This window comes from Eubalaena glacialis, chromosome 4 (assembly GCF_028564815.1).
Source record: "Eubalaena glacialis isolate mEubGla1 chromosome 4, mEubGla1.1.hap2.+ XY, whole genome shotgun sequence".
Lineage (NCBI taxonomy): Eukaryota > Metazoa > Chordata > Mammalia > Artiodactyla > Balaenidae > Eubalaena > Eubalaena glacialis.
Genome location: NC_083719.1, coordinates 172,242,449 through 172,266,478, shown reverse-complemented (window position 1 = coordinate 172,266,478; position 24,030 = coordinate 172,242,449). Strand labels below are relative to the sequence as shown.

Below are 24,030 nucleotides of genomic sequence, written 5' to 3'. Positions count from 1 at the left end.
AAAATACAGGGTTCTCGTTCCCCATTATTGGTCCATTTCCTCTGGTCTTCTGGTCTTCTAAGATTTATCATTAATTGCGAGTACTCCAGTCTCACACACTACATCAATTACCAGCTAACCCCTCAGACACTAATTAAACAAAACATCAGGGATAACTTCCCAGCCAGAGGAGAACAAGGTTTTCTTCTCAATGCCTGGGGAGAAAGAGCAAAGCCTTAATAAAACAGAGAAAATGAGGTCAAATTTCATCTGAGGGATAACTTTGAAATGATCAAGGAGCATGACACAGGATGGTTTGCCACCTAAGACTCTTATCCTCAGAAGTAACCTCCACTACATAAGCACATAAGCTTGCTCCACCAAATCAAAATGTCTTCAGGTCTGGGGACCACCAAGATTATAGCAGATCCACGGAGATCACACAGAAAGCACTGAGTATCCCCAGTGATCGTGTTGTGATGGAAGACAGACTTTTCTTCTAGACTAATAATCTCTCCACATCTACTCAGAGGGCAAGGCTCAGGTAAAGGTGAAGTCCCAGCAACTTCATCAGAGAAAGCATGTTGTGTCTTCCTGGAATATAAAGAACATTTCCAATGACTCCATCCCTAAATGTCTCTCTCCAACAAAAAGCACCACATGCTGCTAATAGAGCCTCCATTCCTTAAGCAAGCCCTCTGTAGAAGCCAGGGAAACATGGAGGTAAGTGGTTAGTCCTCAACTCTAGACAAACTAAAATCTGCACAGTGCAGTAGAAGTTGGTCAGGCTGTGGCAGCAGGAACACTGGTCTGTGCTGGAGACCAAGATGATGTGGGACAGCGGACAGGCAGATCAATGATCAGTGGCTAAGCATTAAGCAACATATGTAAGATTGTGTACTTAAAAGCTAGAAAAGACAGCCAGGAACATACTAGGCTGCCCCTACCTCTAGGTAAATGAGCTGTTCAGTACTCACTGGAAGAGTGGATATTGCCCAGAGTAAATGAGACCCTGAGTCTCATTCCTGCTAACTCTCAATATTTTCGACAATGCTGAGTCATAGTCACAAGAACAATATTAAACACTTCATGGTCATGAAAAGAGAGAAACAGAACAAGTAAAGCCAAATAGTACCAATCCCTAGAGAAAGCAAGCTTCTAGCTACATTTTAGCAGCAAACTGAAATATCCAGAGAACATTAAAAGGCAATGGATTATGGGTGGGGGACCAGATTTATGCAGGCGAGGCCATCCCTGTCTCGGTGACATGTGTTTGCTTGCAGAGACTGGTGCCCTCCCTGTGAGGGCTTGTGTCCTCTCTTTGTGGTCCCAAAGACCCATCACTGCTGTGTTCCAGCTCCTTCTTCCCTTTTCCCCTCCCCACCACCACTAGAAAGAATAACAGATGCAGCTCAGGACTCTACATACCATCTGGAATAAGGAGCTATTTGAAGAATGAGACCTTTAGGTTTGTGAACATAATTAGTAATCACTTCATGAATTAATTGCATTAGGCATGCTGTCTAAGTGCTGTAAATGACACAATGTGTAAGATCCTTGCTTTTAGAGAAATTACAATCTCTGCAAAAAGTAAGGATTAACAAATTGGAAATTATTATCAAACAATATAGCACATTATTAAGTTTTCCTTTAGGCAAGGTTTTCAATATTTTTCAGGGTATTTAAGAAAGAGTTGTGCATCTGAAAGGGGACTGCTCATACTTTGGAGGCAGTGATGTCCTGGGTCAATGGTTATGACATCTGGGGGCTTATGAAGAGGTAACTTTCCCTCTGTATGAACCAATATCAGGGGGCTTAAATATCTTACCCCATGGAGTCATATTGCAGCTTTGACCTGAGCAAGGAAGATGTTCTTAACCTTTATGAACTTCTCAGTTTTCCCAGAGTTTTTGAGGTAGGACATGAGATAGCACATATATAGTACCTGGTACACAGACTGAAGGGTGGTAATGCTCACTCAATGCTGATTTACCTCCTTTCCTTTCTCACTATTTGCTAGAAATTGTTTTTTTTTAATAATCTCTAAAAGTAGAGCATTTTGAAAAGTTTTACCTCAAGCCTCTTGTGGAGATGTGGTTACCAATGGTCCTCAAACCTCTCTGTATGTAGGAGTTTATAAGGGATGACCCATGGTGAGGATCAGTGAGGATGGTTTATGAAAGAAGCAGAAGCTGAGCTATAGTGAAATCAAATGTATGATGTGAAGTGAAACAGCATCCTGGCAGATGGGCAAAGGCCTGTCTCAGGATGACTGAGACCTGTGAGTGGACCTGGGCATTAACTATGTTGAAGGGGCTGATGGATTGAGAGTTCGTGGAACAAAGCTAAAGGGGGCAGAGCTGAAGGGGAAAGAGTCTAAAAGTACTCTTCCTCATTGTGCCAGTTCACTTCTTCATTTTACTCTAATCAGAACTTCCATCCAAGAATAAGCATGTCATCAGAACAGAATTGGAAATACAAACAAATCATAAGAAAAGTACTTTTTTCTTTTTTGAGGAAAAACTTCCTATTAATATCAGTGAAGGAAAATATTGGCATTCTTTTTTCTTTAATTAATTAATTTATTTATTTATTTTTGGCTGTGTTGGGTCTTCGTTTCTGTGCGAGGGCTTTCTCTAGTTGCAGCAAGCGGGGGCCACTCTTCATCGCGGTGCGCGGGCCTCTCACTGTAGCGGCCTCTCGTTGCGGAGCACAAGCTCCAGACGCGCAGGCTCAGTAGTTGTGGCTCACGGGCCTAGTTGCTCCGCGGCATGTGGGATCTTCCCAGACCAGGGCTCGAACCCGTGTCCCCTGCATTGGCAGGCAGATTCTCAACCACTGCGCCACCGGGGAAGCCCAATATTGGCATTCTTAAGCCTTGTCCCCAAGACTCAATCTGCAATATAGTTTTAGTTATGGCCTTGGCTGTTAAACAGGACTTTCACTTGGTTATCTGAGTGGTGGGAATTTGAGGCTGAATTTTTTTTTATTATTAATTAATTTATTTATGGCTGTGTTGGGTCTTCGTTTCTGTGCGAGGGCTTTCTCTAGTTGTGGCAAGTGGGGGCTACTCTTCATCGCGGTGCGTGGGCCTCTCACTATCACGGGCTCTCTCGCTGCAGAGCACAGGCTCCAGACGCGCAGGCTCAGTAGTTGTGGCTCACGGGCCTAGTTGCTCTGCGGCATGTGGGATCTTCCCAGACCAGGGCTCGAACCCGTGTCCCCTGCATTAGCAGGCAGATTCCCAACCACTGCGCCACCAGGGAAGCCCTGAGGCTGAATTTTGATTGAAGAAAGAGATCTTTGGGGTTGATAGACAATAAAACCTCATGGCCTAGACCTTGTTTCCCCATCTCATAAGCTTATTTCTAGATTTTCTCTCTTGTTTGTTGGAGTAGGTAACGTGTTCTGTCAACTCCCAAGAGGAATTTCAGCAGCCAGTGTCAGGCATGTGTGTGTGTGTGTGTATGTGCATGTGTACAGATAGATGATAGATAGATAGATAGATAGATAGATAGATAGATAGATAGATAACAAGGTTTATATATCATACAGGGTAATGATATGGAATGATATATATCACAGGGTATATCAATGTGTTCCCATCCAGCCTGCCAATTGGTATGGTGTAAATACTGTCCTTAAAATTTCCCATGGCAGCTGCTAAGAGAGACATGTGACAGAGGTCAGAAGAAACTGCAGGGAATTTGGTGTGAGAAGGATAAAATCCTTACTCTTGCTCAGTAACTATTAAGGAGATGGGTTTTTATTTTTTAGGTAATTGGAAGACATAAAGATATATTTGCTCTTAACACCTGAGTCTTAGAAAGATGACTCCATTGTGAATGTGAGTGATGGGTTAGATAAGGCAGGGACTGCCTGCAAGAAGACAGTTAACAGGCTCTAAGAGGGGTCTGGAAGACCATTCTGGCCCAGAATGGCAGTGGCGAGAAAATAGATAGCTTGTATCTACAACATTGTGCTGGTAGAATAAATAGAACAAAGTCACTGATGAAATATGGTAAGTAAGGAATAGAACATCATTAGAAATAACCTGAGTACTCTGAGTCAGGATGACTAACGCAGAGGCAGCCAAAAATTAGTAGGAAGGTGCTGGTTTGAGGTTGGAGGAATGGCTAAGTTAAATTGGGGCTGTTTCAGTTAGTAATCTCAAGAGGGAAATTGGACATCAGTGAATAAGTGACAGCTGTAGACACAGGTCTGGATTCTGCTTGAGGGTTATTGTAGCAGATGTGGAAATTACTGTTTACCCAGAGAAGCGAAGCAGCATGTTGGGGAACGTCTCTTTTTTGGTAGAAGAAAAACACAAGGATGTCAAGGGAGAGCAGAGGCCAGATCTGAAGCAGAGCTCTAAATGGAGGGCTGGACAGCAAGGCATCTGATGCAGGGTGAGAAGTGTCGGGCTGGGATGACTCCAAGCTTTGCAGTTGAGAGGGTGTGTGGGTGGGTGTGTGAGTGTGTGTGTGAGTGTGTGTGTGGGTGCATGTGCCCAGAAATGCCTGGTACACTGAACTGGAAATTACAAAAAACCTCTTCTCAATTATCTTACCACTTTCCCTCCTGTGACACTGCTCTTCTCTTTCTGGCATTTTCTTCTATCTTAGTCATTTGCACAAATGTTGTTGATGTTCTCCAAGTCACTAGCTGCTTTTTCAAAAGCAAAGTGCTAAAACAAAAATCAACAAAAGCAAAAATAAACAAGTGGGATTACATCAAACTAAAAAGTTTCTGCACAGCAAAGGAAATTATCAACAAAATGAAAAGGCAACTTACTGAATGGGAGAAAATATTTGCAAATTACAATAACTGATAATGGGTTAATATCCAAAATATATATAGAACTCATATAACTTAATAACAAAAAACCAACGATCCCAATTAAAATGGGCAGAGGATCTCAGTAGACATTTTTCCAAAGGAGACATACAGACAGCCATCAAGAAAAGGTGTTCAACATCACTAATCATTAGGGAATTGCAAACCCAAACCACAGTGAGGTATCACCTCATACCTGTCAGAATGGCTATTATCAAAAAGACAAAAACAACAATTGTTGGTGAAGATGTGGAGAAAAAGTCACCCTCGTTCACTATTGGTGGAGATGTAAATTGATGCAACCACTATGGTAAGTGGTATGGGAAAAATTAAAAGTGGAACCATTATATATAATCCAGAAGTTAAACTTCTGGGTGTTTATCTGAAGAAAACAAAAACACTCTTGGCATACCTCAGAGATATAGTGGGTTCCATTCTAGACCACCACAATAGAGCAAATATCACAATAAAACAAGTGACACAAAATTTTCAGTTCCCCAGTGAATATAAAAGTTATGTTTACACTACGTTGTAGTGTATTAAGTGTGTAACAGCATTATGTCTAAAAAATCAATGTACATGCCTTAATTTTAAAATTCTCTATTGCTAAAAAATGCTAGCCATTATCTGAGCCTTCCAGGAGTTATAATCTTTTTGCAACAGTAATATCAAAGATTACTGATCACAAGGAATTCCCTGGTGGTCCAGTGGTTAGGAATCTGCACTTTCACTGCCAAGGGCCCAGGTTCAATCCCTGGTCAGGGAACTAAGATCCCACAATCTGTGCAGCAAGGCCAAAAAACAAAAACAACAACAACAACAAAAAAAAAAAACAGGACAAAGATCACTGATCACAGATAACCATAATAAATAAAATAATAATACAAAAGTTTAAAATATTGTGAGAATTACCAAAATGTGGCACCAAGACGTGAAGTGAGCAAATGCTGTTGAAAAAAATGATGCCAACAGACTTTCTCAGTGCAGGGTTTCCATAAACCTTTAACTTGTAAAAAAAAAAAAAAAAAAAGTATCTACAAAGGGCAATAAAGTGAACTTCAATAAAATGAGGTATACCCATCATTCAAAAAGACATATACACCCCATATCCACTGCAGCATTATTTACAATAGCCAAGATATGGAACCAACCTAAATGTCTATCAATGGATGAATGGATAAAGAAACTGTGGTATGTATACACATGGAATGCTACTGGACCATAAAAAGAATGAAACCTTGCCATTTGTGAGAACATGGATGGATCTTGAGGGCTTTATGCTAAGTGAACTAAGTATGAGGGAAAAAAATACCATATGATTGTACTTATATGTAGAATACCAAAAAAAAAAAAAAGCTCATAGACACAGAGAACAGACTTGTAGTTGCCAGAGGTGGGGAGATGGACAAAATGGGCTCACAAGGTCAAAAGGAACGAATTTCCACTTATAAATTAAATAAGTAATGGGGATGTAATGTACAGCATAGCAACTATAGTTAATAATACTGTATTGCGTATTTGGAAGTTGCTGAGAGAGTAGATTTTAAAAGTTTCAATCACAAGAAAAAACATTGTAACTATGTATGGGAACAGATGTTAACTAGAATTACTGTGGTGATCATTTTGCAATATATACAAATATAGAATCATTATGTTGTACACCTGAAACTAATGTTATATGTCGATTATACCTTAATTTTAAAAAATCAAAAAAATTTTTAAAAAGCAAAGTGCTAGAGAGAATAATGGCTAAAAGGAAGATCTTAGCTTTCAGTATTGACTATCAGTTGCTGCTACATAAATAATATAAGGTAGACCAGTTATCCTCCCCAAGACACTGCTTAACAGTAAAACAGGGTTGAAAACTTCTACCTTACTGGGTTGTTAAAGCACTAAGTAAGATAACCATGTACTGTTGTTATCACAGTACCTCACTCACATGAGTGCTTAATAATTGGTATTTATTATTAAAAATCTCCTATATCTATCCCTCTATCTTTCTTGCTTCCTCCATCCTTTTATCTCTTTTTTTCACCATTCCCCAACTTTTCTCTTTCTTGTCTAGTTTAGGTTCTGAGAAGAAACCTTGGAATCAGAAATTAGGAAAGGAAAATGACATAATTACTTTTCATCTTAAAAAAGGAGCAAGCCTGACTTTGCCCTGCTGCAACTCATGTGTCAAAATCTGGGTCTTGGGTTCCCATTAGAGAGAAAATAATCAAATTCTCTTATAGAATTATCTTAGAAGTATTTTTGATAGAATGGTGGGTAGAAGTGCAACAATTGGGTGTTCCACAAGAATATTGGGAACTTAATAGGAAATATTATATAGTTTTGAAACAGCAGAGGAAGAAAGGTAATTTGCACTTATTTATCCATTTCAACCCCAGAATTTGAGTTATTTTCAAATAATACATTCCTTAGAATGTAGAACTGTGGGGAATGGGAGGAAACATGTTTATTACAGCATCTAGGCTGAAGAGATCTCTATGAATTTTAGAGTTATGTATAAAGCACCAAATAAAGAACTAAAAAATGAATCCTTCATAAGTTACCTGCACACAGGACTTAATTCCCTTTCAATATTATCATGGACTGTATCATCCCCACCATGAACTTGAGGGTGTACAGTCCTGAGGGGAGTGTAGGAAGTTGGAGACCAATGCAGCTCAGTAGTAACACCCCCTGAGTCAGAAGAGGGCAACACAGTTGTTTTATGACAGCAATGGAATCTGGAAATCAGATCAGTTGTGTTTTCCAACTCCAAGAGGAAACAGCTCCTTGGCAAAAAAAGTTGTACAGGGAATTCAAATGTCACTCAAACTGCCTGATAAATGTTACCTCTAGAGGCAATCTTATCCTTCAGTAGACAACTCCAGGGGCTACGTTTCTTACCCTGATCAACACCTTTCTCCCTTTGCTCAAAATTCTATGTTCTGGAGTCTCATTAGGTACCATGACCCAGTCAAATGTGGAAGGGACTTAGCTCCTCCACTCAGGATTTTGGACTGTGTTGTTTTTTGTTTTTTTTTTTTACTGCCAAAGTGAATGATAGTGCTGTCCATGTACGAGCAGTCATGGAGAGAGAGACCAGCATGGAGAGCCAGGGAGGCAATATAAACCTTAGGAGGTGAGTAGGATGTGTTCATATCAATAAACCCCTTAGCTATTTACAAAGCCCTTACTTTTTAAAAAAATTTTTATTGGAGTATATTTGATTTAAAATGTTGTGTTAGTTTCTGCTGTACAGCAAAGTGAATCAGTTGTACATATACATATATCCACTCTTTTTTACATTCTTTTCCCATATAGGTCATTACAGAGTACTGAGAAGAGTTCCCTGTGTTATACAGTAAGTCTTTATTAGTTATCTATTATATATACAGTAGCATATATATGTCAATCCCAATCTCCCAATTTATTCCTCCCCCCAACCCCCCACTTTCCTCCCTGGTAACCATAAGTTTGTTTTCTACATCTGTGACTCTATTTCTGTTTTGTAAATAAGTTCATTTGTATCATTTTTTTAGATTCCACATATAAGCAATATAGTATGATATTTGTCTTTCTCTGTCTGGCTTATTTCACTCAGTATGATAATCTCTAGGTCCATCCATGTTGCTGCAAGTAACATTATTTCATTCTTTTTTGTGGCTGAGTAATATTTCATTGTATATATGCACCACATCTTCTTTATCCATTCATCTGTCGACGGACATTTAGGTTGCTTCCATGTTCTGGCTATTGTAAATAGTGCTGCAATGAACATTGCGGTGCATGTATCTTTTCAAATTGTAGTTTTCTCTGGATATATGCCCAGGAGTGGGATTGCAGGATCATATGGTAGCTCTATTTTTAGTTTTTTAAGGAACCTCTATACTGTTCTCCACGATGGTTGTACCAATTTACCTTCCCACCAACGCAAAGCCCTTACTCTTGCTTTATGCCACCTTTCACCTCCCTCCTGCCACCACGTCAAAAAGGCCAAACAAGAAAGCCTAAGAAAGTGATCAATGCCTGGTTAATGAGTTTGTAGAGAGAATTCAAACCTTCTAATAGTGATGGGAGCTATGGCAGATTTGGACCAAATTGGAAGAAAATTGCTCTTATGATATGCTTTCACAAACCTAATGGCCCTTTATCATCCCCAAGAATGTAGTTGAAGCAGGTATTTTTTCCCCATGTTACAGATGCAGAAATTGAAGTTCAGAGAGGGTCACAGAGTAGGAAGGAGAGCAAGACATACAAGCAACTGTCTGACTCTTGGTTCTAATTTCCTCCATATTTCAGTGTCTTTACAGAGGTAAGGAAGATGAGACATGGTGGAACCTGTATAAGAAAGCACAGGCACTGGTATGAGAAAGACAGTTAATTTTGCTTCTTAGATTTTATTCATCCCAACTTTCTCAATTCATCACAGGTGCCAGAAAATGCCTCAGCATGAGAAGTGACAACCAAAGCTTTTTGGGGGACCCCCCCTAAGGACTTCATCCTTCTGGGTGTTTCTGATAGGCCATGTCTGGAACTTCCTTTCTTTGTGGTCCTCCTGGTGTCCTATGTTCTGTCCATGTTGGGGAACATTTCCATCGTCCTGGTGTCCCAGCTGGATCCCCAGCTCCACAGCCCCATGTAAATCTTCCTCAGCCACCTCTCCTTCCTTGACCTCTGCTATACCACCACCAAGGTCCCTCAGATGCTGGTCAACATGGGCAGCTCCAGCAAGACCATCAGCTATAGTGGCTGCACTGTACAGTATGCAATTTTCCACTAGTTGGGATGCACTAGCAGCCATGGTTCTGGACCACTATGTGGCCATCTGTGAGCCCCTCTGATACACCATTATCATGCACTGCCTTCTCTGCCAGCAGCTTGTGGTTGTGGCCTGGCTCAGTGGCTTTGGCAACTCCCTTGTTTAGGTAGTCCTGAGAGTACAGTTGCCTTTCTGTGGGCAAAAGGTGCTAAACAACTTCTTCTGTGAGGTGCCAGCCAAGATCAAGCTAGCGTGTGCTGACACAGCTGTGAATGACACCACACTGGCTGTGCTGGTGACCTTCTTTGTGCTGGTCCCCCTAGCTCTCATCCTTCTCTCCTATGGCTTCATTGCTCATGCAGTGCTCATGATCCAGTCCTCCAAGGGATGGCACAAGGCATTTGGGACCTGTTCTTCCCACCTGGTGGTGGTCTCCCTCATCTACCTACCTGCCATCTACTTGTACTTGCAACCTCCTTCCAGCTACTCCCAGGAGCAGGGCAAATTTATCTCCCTCTTCTATTCCAAATCACACCCACCCTCAATCCCTTCATCTATACCCTGAGGAACAAGGATGTGGAGGGTGCTCTTAGAAGACTCCTGGCAAAGGGGGTACCTTCAACATGGTGGAGGAGTAAGACATGGAGATCACCTTCCTCCCCACAAACACATCAAAAATACATCTACATGTGGAGCAACTCCTGCAGAACACCTACTGAATGCTGGCAGAAGACCTCAGACTTCCCAAAGGCAAGAAAGTCTCCATGTACCTGAGTAGGGCAAAAGAAAAAACAGAGACAAAAGAATAGGGATGGGACCTGCACCTCTGGGAGGGAGCTGTGAAGGAGGAAAAGTTTCCACACACTAGGAAGCCCCTTCACTGGTGGACACAGGGGATGGGCAGGGGTGAATCTTCAGAGCCACGGAGGAGAACGCAGCAACAGCAGTGCAGAGGGCAAAGCAGAGAGATTCCCACACAGAGGATTGGTGCCGGCCAGCACTCACCAGCCTGAGAGGCTTGTCTGCTCACCTGCCAGGGAGAGTCAGAGCTGGGAGCTGAGGCTCAGGCTTTGGACGTCATACTCCACGGATAGGACTGGGGTTGGCTACGTGAAGACAGCCTGAGGGGGCTACTGCACCACAGCTAGCCAGGAGGGAGTCTGGGAAAAAGTCTGGAACTACCTACAAGGCAAGAGACCATTGTTGCAGGGTGTGCGAGTAGAGGGGATTCAGAGCACCAGCTAAAAGAGCTCCATAGATGGGTGCAAGCCACAGCTATCAGCTCGGACCCCAGAGACGGGCATGAAACTCTAACACTGCTGCTGCTGTCACCAAGAATCCTATGTGCAAGCACAGGTCACTATCCACACCTCCCCCTGGGAGCCTGTGCAGCCTGCCAGGGTCCTGTGATCCAAGAACAACTTCCCTGGGAGAAAACACAGCACACCTCAGGCTGTTGCAATGTCACGCCAGTCTCTGCCGCCCCAGGCTCACTCTTCATTCCAAGTATGATTACAGTAACCCTCCCTCCTCCCAACCTGAGTGAACAAGAGTGCCCTAATCAGCCACTGCTTTAACCTCCTCCTGTCTGGAAGGGGAACAGATGCCTGAGGGCCACCTTCATGCAAAGGTGGGGCCAAAACCAAAGCTGAACCCCAGGAGCTGTGCAAACAAAGAAGAGAAAGGGAAATTTCTCCGTGAAGCCTCAAGAGCAGTGGATTAAACCCACACAATCAACTTGATGTACCTGCACCTGTGGAATAACTGAATAGACAATGAATCATCCCAAAATTGAGGTGGTGGTCTTTGGGAGCAACTGTAGACTTAGGGTTTGCTGTCTGCAACTAATCTGTTTCTGATTTTTATGTTTATCTTAGTATGGTTTTTAGTGCTTGTTATCATTCGTGGATTTGTTTATTGGTTTGGAAGCTCTCTTTTTATTATTATTATTATTTTACTTTTTTATAATTATTATCTTTTTTTCTTTCTTTTTTCCTCCCTTTTCTTCTGAGCCATGTGGTTCACAGGGTCTTTTTTTTTTTTTTACTTTATTTATTTATTTATTTTATTTTTAGCTGCATTGGGTCTTCATTGCTCTGTGCGGGCTATATCTAGTTGTGGCGAGCAGGGGCTAAACTTCATTGTGGTGCACACGGGCTTCTCATTGCGGTGGCTTCTCCTTGTTGCGGAGCATGGGCTCTAGACGCATGGGCTTCAGTAGTTGTGGCTTGCGGGCTCTAGAGCGCAGGCTCAGTAGTTGTGGCACACGGGCTTAGTTGCTATGTGGCATGTGAGACCAGGGATTGAATCTGTGTCCCCTGCAATGGTAGGTGGATTCTTTACCCCTGTACCACCAGGGACATCTGCTAACAGGGTCTTGGTGCTCCAGCCTGGTGTAAGGCCTGAGCCGCCGAGGTGGGAGAGCTGACTTCAGGACACTGGACCACCAGACACCTTGCAGCCCCAAGTAATATCAATCATCAAGAGCTCTGCCAGAAATCTCCAGCTAAATGCTAAGATGCAGCTCCACCCAACAGCCAGCAAGCTCCAGTGCTGGATTCTCCATGCCAAACAACTAGCAAGACAGGAACACAACCCCACTTGTTAGCACAGAGGTTGCCTAAAATCATATTAAGTTCACAGACACCACAAAACACACCACCAGACTCGACCCTTCCCACCAGAAGGACAAGATCCAGCCCCACCCACCAGAACACAGGCACCATTCCCCTCCACCAGGAAGCCTATACATACCACCGTACCGACCTTAACCCACTGGGGGTAGACACCATAAACAATGAGAACTATGAACCTGCAGCCTGTGAAAAGGAGACCCCAAACACAGTGAGCTAAACAAAATGAGAAGACAGAGAAATATACAGCAGGTGAAGGAGCAAGATAAAAACACACCAGACCAAACAAATGAAGCAGAAAATAAACAGTCTACCTGAAAAAGAATTCAGAGTAATAATAATAAAGATGATCCAAAGTCTTGGAAATAGGATGGAGAAAATACAAGAAATGTTTAACAAGGACCTAGAAGAACTGAAGAGCAAACAAACAATGATGAACAACACAATAAATGAAATTGAAAATTCTCTAGAAGGAAGCAATAGCAGAATTACTGAAGCAGAAGAACGGATAAGTGACCTGGAAGATAAAATAGTGGAAATAACTACTGCAGAGCAGAATAAAGAAAAAAGAATGAAAAGAATTAAGGACAGTCTCAGAAACCTCTGGGACAACATTAAATGCACCAACTTTCGAATTATAGGGGTTCCAGATGAGGAAGAGAAAAAGAAAGGGTCTGAGAAAATATTTGAAGATTTATAGTTGAAAACTTCCCTAATATGGGAAAGGAAATAGTCAATCAAGTCCAGGAAGCGCAGAGAGTCCCATACAGGATAAACCCAAGGAGAAACACGCCAAGAAACATATTAATCAAACTATCAAAAGTTAAATACAAAGAAAGAATATTAAAAGCAGCAAGGGAAAAGCAACAAATAACATACAAGGAAATCCCCATAAGGCTAACAGCTGATCTTTCGGCAGAAACTCTGCAAGCCAGAAGGGAGTGGCAGGACATATTTAAAGTGATGAAAGGGAAAAACCTACAACCGAAATTATTCTACCCAGCAAGGATCCCATTCAGATTTGATGGAGAAATTAAAATCTTTTAGCAAAAGCTAAAAGAATTCAGCACCACCAAACCAGCTTTACAACAAATGCTAAAGGAACTTCTCTAGGCAGAAAAGACAAGAGAAGGAAAAGACCTACAAAAACAAACTCAAAACAATTAAGAAAATGGTAATAGGAACATATATAGCGATAATTACCTTAAAAGTAAATGGATTAAATGCTCCAACCAAAAGACACTGGCAGGCTGAATGGATACAGAAACGAGACCTGTATATATGCTGTCTACAAGAGACCCACTTCAGACCTAGGGACACATACAGACTGAAAGGGATGGGATGGAAAAAGATATTCCATACAAATGGAAATCAAAAGAAAGCTGGAGTAGCAATTATCATATCAGACAAAATAGACGTTAAAATAAAGACTGTTATAAGAAACAAAGAAGGACACTGCATAATGATCAAAGGATCAATCCAAGAAGAAGATATTACAGTTGTAAATATTTATGCACCCAACATAGGAGCACCTCAATACATAAAGCAAATGCTAACAGCCATAGAAAGGGAAATCGACAGTAACACAATAATACTAAGACTTTAACACCCCACTTTCACCAATGGACAGATCATCCAAAATGAAAAGAAATAAGGAAACACAAGCTTTAAATGACACATTAGACAAGATGAATTTAATTAATATTTATAGGACATTCCATCCAAAAACAACAGAAAACACTATCTTCTCTAGTGTTCATAGAACATTCTCCAGGATAGAGCATATCTTGGGGCACAAATCAAGCCTTGGTGAATTTAAGAAAATTGAAATTGTATCAAGTATCATTTCCGACCACAATGCTATGAGACTAGATATCAATTACAGGAAAAAATCTGTAAAAAATACAAACACATGGAGGCTAAACATACATTACTAAATAAGCAAGAGATCACTGAAGAAAATAAAGAGGAAATCAAATAATACCTAGAAACAAATGACAATGAAAACACGACGACCCAAAACCTATGGAATGTAGCAAAAGCAGTTCTAAGAGAGAAATTTATAGCAATACAATCCTACTGCAAGAAAAAAGGAACATCTCAAATAAACAACCTAACATTACACCTAAAGCAATTAGAGAAAGAAGAACAAAAAAACCCCAAAGTTAGCAGAAGGAAAGAAATCATAAAGATCAGAGCAGAAATAAATGAAAAAGAAATGAAGGAAACAATAGCAAAGATCAATAAACAAACAGCTGGTTCTTTTAGAAGATACAGAAAATTGATAAACCATTAGCCAGACTCATCAAGAAAAAAAGGGAGAAGATGCAAATCAATAGGATTAGTAATGAAAAAGGAGAAGTAACAACTGACACTGCAGAAAAACAAAGGATCATGAGAGATTACTACAAGCAAGTATATGCCAATAAAATGGACAACTTGTAAGAAATGGACAAATTCTTAGAAAAGCACAACCTTCCGAGGCTAAACAAGGAAGAAATAGAAAATATAAACAGACCAATCACAAGCATTGAAATTGAAACTGTGATAAAAAATCTTCCAACAAATAAAAGCCCAGGACCAGATGGCTTCACAGGCGAATCCTATCAAACATTTAGAGAAGAGCTAATACCTATCCTTCCTAAACTCTTCCAAAATATAACAGAGGGAAGAACACTCCCAAACTCATTCTACAGGGCCACCATCACCCTGATACCAAAACCAGACAAAGATGTCACAAAAAAAGAAAATTACAGACCAATATCACTGATGAACATAGATGCAAAAATCCTCAACAAAACACTAGCAAACTGAATCCAGTAGCACATTAAAAGGATCATACATCATGATCAAGTGGGGTTTATCCCAGGAATGCAAGGATTCTTCAATACATGCAAATCAATCAATGTGATACACCATATTAACAAATTGAAGGAGAAACACCATATGATAATCTCAATGGATACATAAAAATCTTTTGACAAAATTCAACACCCATTTATGATAAAAACCCTCCAGAAAGTAGGCATAGAGGGAACTTACCTCAACATAATAATGGCCATATATGACAAACCCACAGCCAACATCATTCTCAGTGGTGAAAAACTGAAACCATTTACTCTAAGATCAGGAACAAGACAAGGTTAACCCACTCTCACCACGATTATTCAACATAGTTTTGGAAGTTTTAGCCACAGCAATCAGAGAAGAAACATAAATAAAAGGAATCCAAATTGGAAAAGAAGAAGTAAAGCTGTCACTGTTTGCAGATGATATGACACTATGCACAGAAAATCCTAAAGATGCCACCAGAAAACTACTAGAGCTAATCAATGAATCTGGTAAATTTGCAGGATACAAAATTCATGCACAGAAATCTCTTGCATTCCTATACACTAACAACGAAAGATCAGAAAGAGAAATTAAGGAAACAATCCCATTTACCATTGCAACAAAAGAATAAAATACCTAGGAATAAACCTACCTAAGGAGGCAAAAAACCTGTACTCAGAAAACTATAAGACACTGATGAAAGAAATCAAAGATGACAAAAACAGATGGAGAGATACACCATGTTGTTGGATTGGAAGAATCAATATTGTGAAAATGACTATACTGACCAAAGCAATCTACAGATTCAATGCAATCTCTATCAAATTATGAATGGCATTTTTCACAGAATTAGAACAAAAAATTTCACAATTTGTATGGAAACAAAAAACACCCTGAATCATCAAACAATCTTGAGAAAGAAAAACAGAGCTGGAGGAATCAGGCTCCCTGGCTTCAGACTATATTACAAAGCTACAGTAATCAAGACAGTACGGTACTGGCACAAAAACAGAAATATAGATCAATGAAACAGGAGAGAAAGCCCAGTGATATACCCACGCACATATGATCACCTTATCTTTGATAAAGGAGGCAAGAATATACAATGGAGAAAAGACAGCCTCTTCAATAAGTGGTACTGGGGAAACTGGACAGCTACATGTAAAAGAATGAAAATAGAACACTCAACACCATACACAAAAATAAATTCAAAATGGATTTAAGACTAAATTTAAGGCCAGACACTATAAAACTCTTAGAGGAAAACTTAGGCAGAACACTCTATGACATAAATCACAGCAAGATCCTTTTTGACATACTTCCTAGAGAAATGGAAATAAAAACAAAAATAAACAAAAATAAACAAATGGGACCTAATGAAACTTAAAAGCTTTTGCACAGCAAAGGAAACCATAAACAAGACGAAAAGACAACCCTCAGAATGGGAGAAAAAAATTGCAAATGAGGCAACTGACAAAGGATTAATCTCCAAAATTTACGAGCAGCTCATGCAGCTCAATATCAAAAAACAAACAACCCAATCCAAAAATGGGCAGAAGACCTAAATAGACATTTCTCCAAAGAAGATAAACAGATTGCCAACAAACACATGAAAAGATGCTCAACATCGTTAATCATCAGGGAAATGCAAATCAAAACTACAATGCGATATCATTTCACACCGGTCAGAATGGCCATCATCATAAAATCTACAAACAATAAATGCTGGAGAGGGTGTGGAGAAAAGGGAACCCTCATACACTGTTGGTGCGAATGTAAATTGATACAGCCACTATGGAGAACAGTATGGAGGTTCCTTAAAAAACTGAAAATAGAACTACCATATGATCCAGCAATCCCACTACTGGGCATATACCCTGAGAAAACCATAACTCAAAAAGAGTCATGTACCACAATGTTCATTGCAGCTCTATTTACAATAGCCAGGACTTGGAAGCAACCTAAGTGTCCATCGACAGATGAATGGACAAAGAAGATGTGGCACATATATACAATGGAATATTACTCAGCCATAAAAAGAAACGAAATTGAGTTATTTGTAGTGAGGTGGATGGACCTAGAGTCTGTCATACAGAGTGAAGTTAAGTCAGAAAGAGAAAAACAAATACCGTATGCTAACACATATATATGGAATCTAAAAAAAAAAAAAAGGTCATGAAGAACTAGGGGCAAGACCGGAATAAAGGCACAGACTTACTAGAGAATGGACTTGAGGACATGGGGAGGGGATAGGGTAAGCTGGGACAAAGTGAGAGAGTGGTAGTGTATATATGGACATATATACACTACCAAATGTACAATAGATAGCTAGTGGGAAGCAGTTGCATAGCACAGGGAGATCAGCTCGGTGCTTTGTGACCAGCTAGAAGGGTGGGATAGGAAGGGTGGGAGGGAGGGAGACACAAGAGGGAAGAGATATGCAGATATATGTATATGTATAACTGATTCACTTTGTTATAAAGCAGAAACTAACACACTATTGTAAAGCCATTATACTCCAATAAAGATGTTAAAAAATAAAATAAATAAAATAAATAAAAAATTTTAAAAAATAAAAGAAACCAGGAATTGTGAATCTTAGGTTAATTCTCATTAAATTTGGAGCATAGCAAGGATATTCACTACCACTCCAAGTAGTAAAAACTACATAATGTAACAAACTAGAAACAAAAATAAGATGTAGGAGAAAGAGAAAGGAAGAATCAGAATTATTATTATTTGAAGGTAATATTTATATAGAAAAAGCAAGCAAATTCATTAGACAAACCACTAGAATATTAAATCTAATTGTTTTGCTATAGATAAATATTTATTTATCTACAGCAATTTCACAATCCAACAATGACATTATAAAATGCAATAGAAATGCAACCCCATTTATAAAGGCCACAAAGATATTAGAGTATATAGGAATAAAGCTAATTTTTAAAACTGAGGGAGATACATATTAAAAAAATAACTAAACATTACTGAAAGATAGAAAAGGAGAATAATGGGGTAGATATACAATGTTTACAGATGGCATGACATATCACAAAACTGTGATTCTTTCCCAATTTAAACTTAAGTTCAACAGAAGTGCATGGATGCTTTCATGCAAGGTGTATGTGTGTGTGTGTGTGTGTGTGTGCACGTGTGTAGTTTAAGCTACAGGATCAAGAATGTGACTGGACAACTGTTTGCTAAAGGGATTAGGCATGTGACTCATGGATCCAATCAACTATCTCAGTAGAAACCAGGAATAAAGTTGTTGTTGTCCAGGTAAGATCTATAAAGGTCCCTCTTGTTTGATGATTTGGACTCCTGTGAATTTCACAGGAGACCAACAAGATTTTTGTGAATGTTCTATCAGCAGAAATACTGACAGATTGGACTAAAGGAGACAGAAACAGAATAAAATAAAGAAGACTGTCAGATTTCTAGGATTCCAGAGGCAAGAAATGGGCCAACAGGGCTATCTGTCTAGGAATACATGTTATCCTTCAAGAAAATGGAAGACTGATCCTATTGGTGGTTCAGAGTTTGACAAGGCTGCCATTGCCACCAGGGTCCAGAGAGCACAGGCCCAGGGGGTGAGGTCATCTACTTTTCTGTGACCAGGAAGGCAGTGCATAATCAGAGCAGATTATTCTCAAGACTTAAAATCTAATGGAATTTGTTCTGTCAGGTTTCATACTTGCTTGGGACCAGTGATTATTTGTTTCCTTCTGATTTTTCTCCTTTTGAATGGGAATGTCTATCCTATGCCTGTCCCACCATTATATTTTGGAAGTACATAACCTGATGTTTGGTTTCACATGTTCACAGCTGGACAGGAATTTTGCCTCAGGATGAATTATTCCTCAAGTCTCACCCATACCTGATTTAGATGATGTATTTTTTTTGGTCGCGCTGCACAGCTTGCAGGATCTTAGTTCCCCAACCAGGGATTGAACCCAGGCCTTTGACAGTGAAAGCCCGGAGTCCTAACCTCTGGACTACCAGGGAATTCTAGATGATAATTAGATGAGCTTGGATAGTGGAATGGGTGAAGACCTTTAGGGAGGTTGGGATACAGTGAATGAATTTTACATGTGAAAAGAACATGAATTTGGAGAGCCAGAGACAGCACGCTTATGAGTTTGTGTCCCCCAAAATTTATATATTGAAGGTCTATCTCCCAGTACCCCAGAATGTGACCTTATTTGGAAATAGCATTATTGCAGTTGTAATTAGTTAAGATGAGGACATACGGGAGTAGGGTGGGCCTCCTCCATTTCTACAAATGTTCCTATAAAGTTTCGTCACTGGAAAAGCTCCACTGGCTGCTAGTGACACGTCAGTTCTGAGAGTGAGTGTTACCATTTTAACCTGACTAAACATTTTGCTATTACAAATTGTATTAGTTTACTAGCACTGCCATAACAAAGTGCCACAAACCGCGTGGTTTAAATAATAGAAATGCACTATCTCACAGTTCTGGAGGTTAGACATCTGAGACCGGGATGTCAGCCAGGTTGGTTCCTTCTGAGAGCTATGAGGAAGAATCTGCTCCATGTCTCTGTCTCTGTCTCTGTCTCTGTCTGTCTCTCAGGTGGTTTGCTGAAAATCCTTGGCATTCCTCGGTTTGTAGAGTTCTGCCTTCATCTGCACATGATGTTCTCCCTGTGTTTATGTCTGTCTAAATTTTACCCTTTTACAAGGATACCAGGCATATTGAATTAGGGCCCATCCTACTCCAGCATGTTCCCACCTTAACTAATTACATCTATAAAGACCCTGTTTCCAAATAGGGTCACATTCTGAGTTACTGAAGGTTGGGGTTTCAACATATGAATTGAGACAGGTTGTGGGGCGAGGGAACACAATGTAACTGCAAACTAAAGAATGTCACTCGCCACTGGTTCTACAAGAATTAAGTCATTAGCCACTGTAGTCGCTGGCCTTCAATACAACTTGAAAGAAATTCAGGGCAGAGATCAGGAATGAAGCACTCTGGGAAAACTGGCAGAACAAGCCTTCAGATAGATTTTTTCAGGAGAAAATTTTATGAACCCTAATTCTTGCATCTTCCCATACTTAGAAAAACACTAAAACCACTAAGATATTTGTTCTTGGCAACTAGCAGCAATCTTCTACTGAGATGTGTGATTGATTACAAGTACGCTTCAGCAAAATCATATTTATGTGGGCCTCCCCCCTTACCTCTTCAGAACAGTTTCTCAGAGCTATCTTAGAGGCTCTCTCCCAGGCTATAGACCTCAGTAAGACACTGAATAAACTACACTCACAGTTCTTGCGTTGCGCATTTTCATTCAAGTTGACATAATCCATAACAGAAGGAAAGCAAACACAAGGGAGGTGTAATAAGCTGAACCTCTACAGTAAGTTACAGGGTCTCAATCCTAGCAAGGCCTTCTGAAAAGCATGTAGAATGTATCACTCAAAGGAAGAGGAAACCTTCATAGTGGTCCCCACCCCTGTTGCTCAAGGGCATTAGCTTTGTTGTATTGGCAGGCTGGGCAGCATGGGGTTGTTCAGCAAATGTCCCATGGAGTATCAGAGAAGCCTCATGGCTGAAAGGCAAAGAAAGATAGGTGATACCTCTGACTTGACATACTATCATATTGCATCTGTGTGCAGCTGGTGAGCACAACAATGGCTGGAGTGAAATGTGAACCAGAACCGGGCACAAGAGGGTTCAAGCTGGGGCTAATATTTTATCTTTACAACAATACTCAAAAGTTTTACATTTTATAGTTTATCAACCTTTCCTTTATACTTTGTGTATTTTATATTTATTTCAAGAAGCACATTACCTAAACTTACACATTTTGCTCTATTTCTTCTAAAGTGTTTATACTTTTTTCCCTGAAGAAAACAATGTGCTTTTATTGTGACTGCATTCTGTTAATTTAATGATCTGTGTCAATGTGCTTATGTCATGTAATGCACTTTCCTGTCATTCTGTTTCTCCCCCAGCTTCATTGAGTTATAACTGACAAATAAAAATTAGATAGATAGATAGGTAGAAAACAATGTGATGTTTTGGTTAAGTATACACTGTGAAACAATCAACTCAATCAAGCTAATTAACATATCTATTGTCTCACATAGTTGCACTTTTCCTTTTGTGTGTGTGTGTGGTGAGAACATTTAAGATCTACCCTCTTAGCAAACTTCAATTATACAATACAGTATTGTTAACTATAGTCACGTTGTTGTACATGTAGCTTTACTTTGAAAATGTGTCTTCATTACTTTTGGAATTTGTTTGTATGATATAAGGCAGAAATACAATGTTTCCATGTGCGTGGCTGTTTGTCCCAGCCAGGTTGACTAGTCCTTCCTTTCCTCAACATTTTCAATGTCACAAATTACATTTCCATGCATGCCTATGCCTGTGCATGAACTCTATCCTGCCTATACTGCATCAATCATCAGTTTTATAGCTTTTTAATATCTAGTGTAGCAAGTTCTCCTACGTTGTCAAATTTTTTCTGGATATTCTTTGATCCCTATTTTTCTTATACATTTAAAAAATTATCTTGCTCAGTTCTGTGAAAATCCCTGTCAGTATGTTAATGACAATTGCATCAAATTTTAGTTTGAGGGGAGGAACAGATAGCATTGTCATGCCTTTGAAACTTCCCATCCATGAATATGACATATATCTCCATCTCTCCATTCATTCAGGTCTTCTTTTGTATGGTTTTTTACAACTTTTAATTTTTAAGAGATTCACTCCAGGTAAATATTGACTGAAAGAAAAACACACAAGTTACATTTTATTCAGGGTCTTACTGAGGACTATAGCCCAGGAGACAACCTTTCAGATAGCTCTGAGGAACTGCTCCAAAGAAGTAGGGGAAGAAGCCAGTATATATGTGATTTTTTTTTTTTTTTTTGGCTAGGGAATGCATGTAGTCAAGTATACATCTTGGTAAAAGATTACTGCTAGTCATAAAGAACAGATATCTCAAGTTACTGATTAACGTGCTTTTCTATCTATGAGAAGATGAAAGAAACTGGGTTTATTAAAACTCTTCCTGAGCTACATCTAACTCTCTAAGGAACCTGTTTGTCCAAAGCACAGAGCATCCTGTTGTCATCTTTAATTTCCTCTGTCTGAAACACAGAGTGCACTGTTGGTCAGTGACTGTAGTGGGTAAATCTTTGTAGATTGGATGGTGAGAAAAATGCTCTTTGCTCTTCTTTTGTTTGCATACTTAATAACTTTTATTGCTATGATTAATGGGATTTTTAAAAATAAATTTATTCATTTATTTTTGGCTGCGTTGGGTCTTCGTTGCTGTGCATGGGCTTTCTCTAGCTGTGGCGAGTGGGGGCTACTCTTCGTTGCAGTGTGTGAGCTTCTCATTGTGGTGGCTTCTCTTGTTGCAGAGCACGGGCTCTAGGTGCACGGGCTTCAGTAGTTGTGGTGCACGGGCTTAGCTGCTCCGCGGCATGTGGGATCTTCCCAGACGAGGGCTTGAAACCATGTCCCCTGCATTAGCAGGTGGATTCTTAACCACTGCACCAGCAGGGAAGTCCCTTGATTAATAGGATTTTATTACATTTTAAATTGCAAGTGCTTAGAAATACTGCTGTTTTGATTATTTAAACCTTTTATTTGGAAATATGTCATATGTACATAAAAGATGCAAGAATAAGAACAGTCTAAAGAATAATTCCATAACCCTCCCACCCCAAGATTTACCCATTGTCAACACTGACATTGACATTCTTGAAGAATATAGTCCCTTCCCCCTTTTAATAGAACTTCCTCATTTGGAGTTTGTCTGGTGTTTGCTGATGATTAAATTTCGGGTTCTCAACCAGAAACACACAGTAGTGATATTGGTTCCGTCTCAAGTCATCTCACCTGAAAGCAGACATCCATCTGCCCTCACTGATATTTTTTATTAGATGGTCAGGTACTGTCCAATTTCTGCTCTTTATATAGTTACTATTTTTCTTTTGCAACTGATTAGCCAACTGTAAAAAGATAATTTCAGACTACACAAGAATACTGCTTATCATTTAAATTTCCTATTAGGTTTTAGCACCCATTGCTGCTTCACCCCTCACCCAATTTTAATTGTGATGGTTGGAACGAATGATTTCTTTCCAACTGCATGTGTTGATGTTTGTATATTGATTTTCTATCCATCAACTTTACTTATTTTTTAGTTCTACTAGTGTGGAAAACCTCATGGAATTTTCCAAATTAATAGTTATATTGTGGGGTATTTATCTATTCAGATATTCCTCTTGACCACTGAAAGGTAAACTCTCAATCCAATTTTGAGATCTTAAGGAACAGAAATTTTTCTTCTGTCTTTCCAGCTTAACTGTGTTTTTCTAGCTATATTTTATCCTGCAAGTCAAGGTATTTGTGGCAGAGAGGCAGTCTGCAATATCTCACTTCACTAAGATGCAAAAAAACAAATATCGAGATCAGAGTTACTCAAAAGTGCTCGTCCTAGACTAGAAAAAGACTTTGCACCAGAATATAAATCACATACTGCTTCCCTTATTAAAAAAGTCTTATCATGAAAAAAGTCAGCTCATCTAAAAAGCATACTTAGTAATTCGATTGATTTACATTCTTGCAAAATCTCCTTACATCAATAGTCCATAGGCTATACTTTGACAAGCAGAGGTCTAGATGACTCATTTGAAAAAGAAAGTGGTATTTCCATCCTGAAAAATTCCATGTGGTTTAAGAGTTGCTCCATGTGCGGAGAAGCAATCATTCAATATATATATTAATGATTTAATGCTATGTGAAGTGTGGTAGATGAAATGCTCCTGGAATGTGATAAATCCAAGATAAGTTCTTATAACTGAAGGCAAAATGCATTTTCTACATAATACTTCTATTTATGAATATAGGCTCCCTCTACTCTAAAACTTTCTTTTGCATGATTTCAACTTCCTGTCCTACCAGAGTTGAAATTTCAACCATCAGAGTTAGGATAAGACATTTTTTTCCCC

The 24,030-nt window shown here is 39.6% G+C and overlaps 1 protein-coding gene across 1 annotated transcript; it reads left to right on the top strand.

Annotated features, from left to right (window-relative positions):
* The first annotated feature begins 696 nt into the window (after positions 1 to 696).
* Positions 697 to 23,524, top strand: LOC133090649 (olfactory receptor 2B11). The gene is given in 5 exon segments (XM_061189029.1): positions 697 to 702; positions 9,299 to 9,576; positions 9,578 to 10,089; positions 10,092 to 10,177; positions 23,399 to 23,524. Coding segments are annotated over 5 exon segments (1,008 nt in total).
* The last annotated feature ends 506 nt before the right edge of the window (positions 23,525 to 24,030 follow it).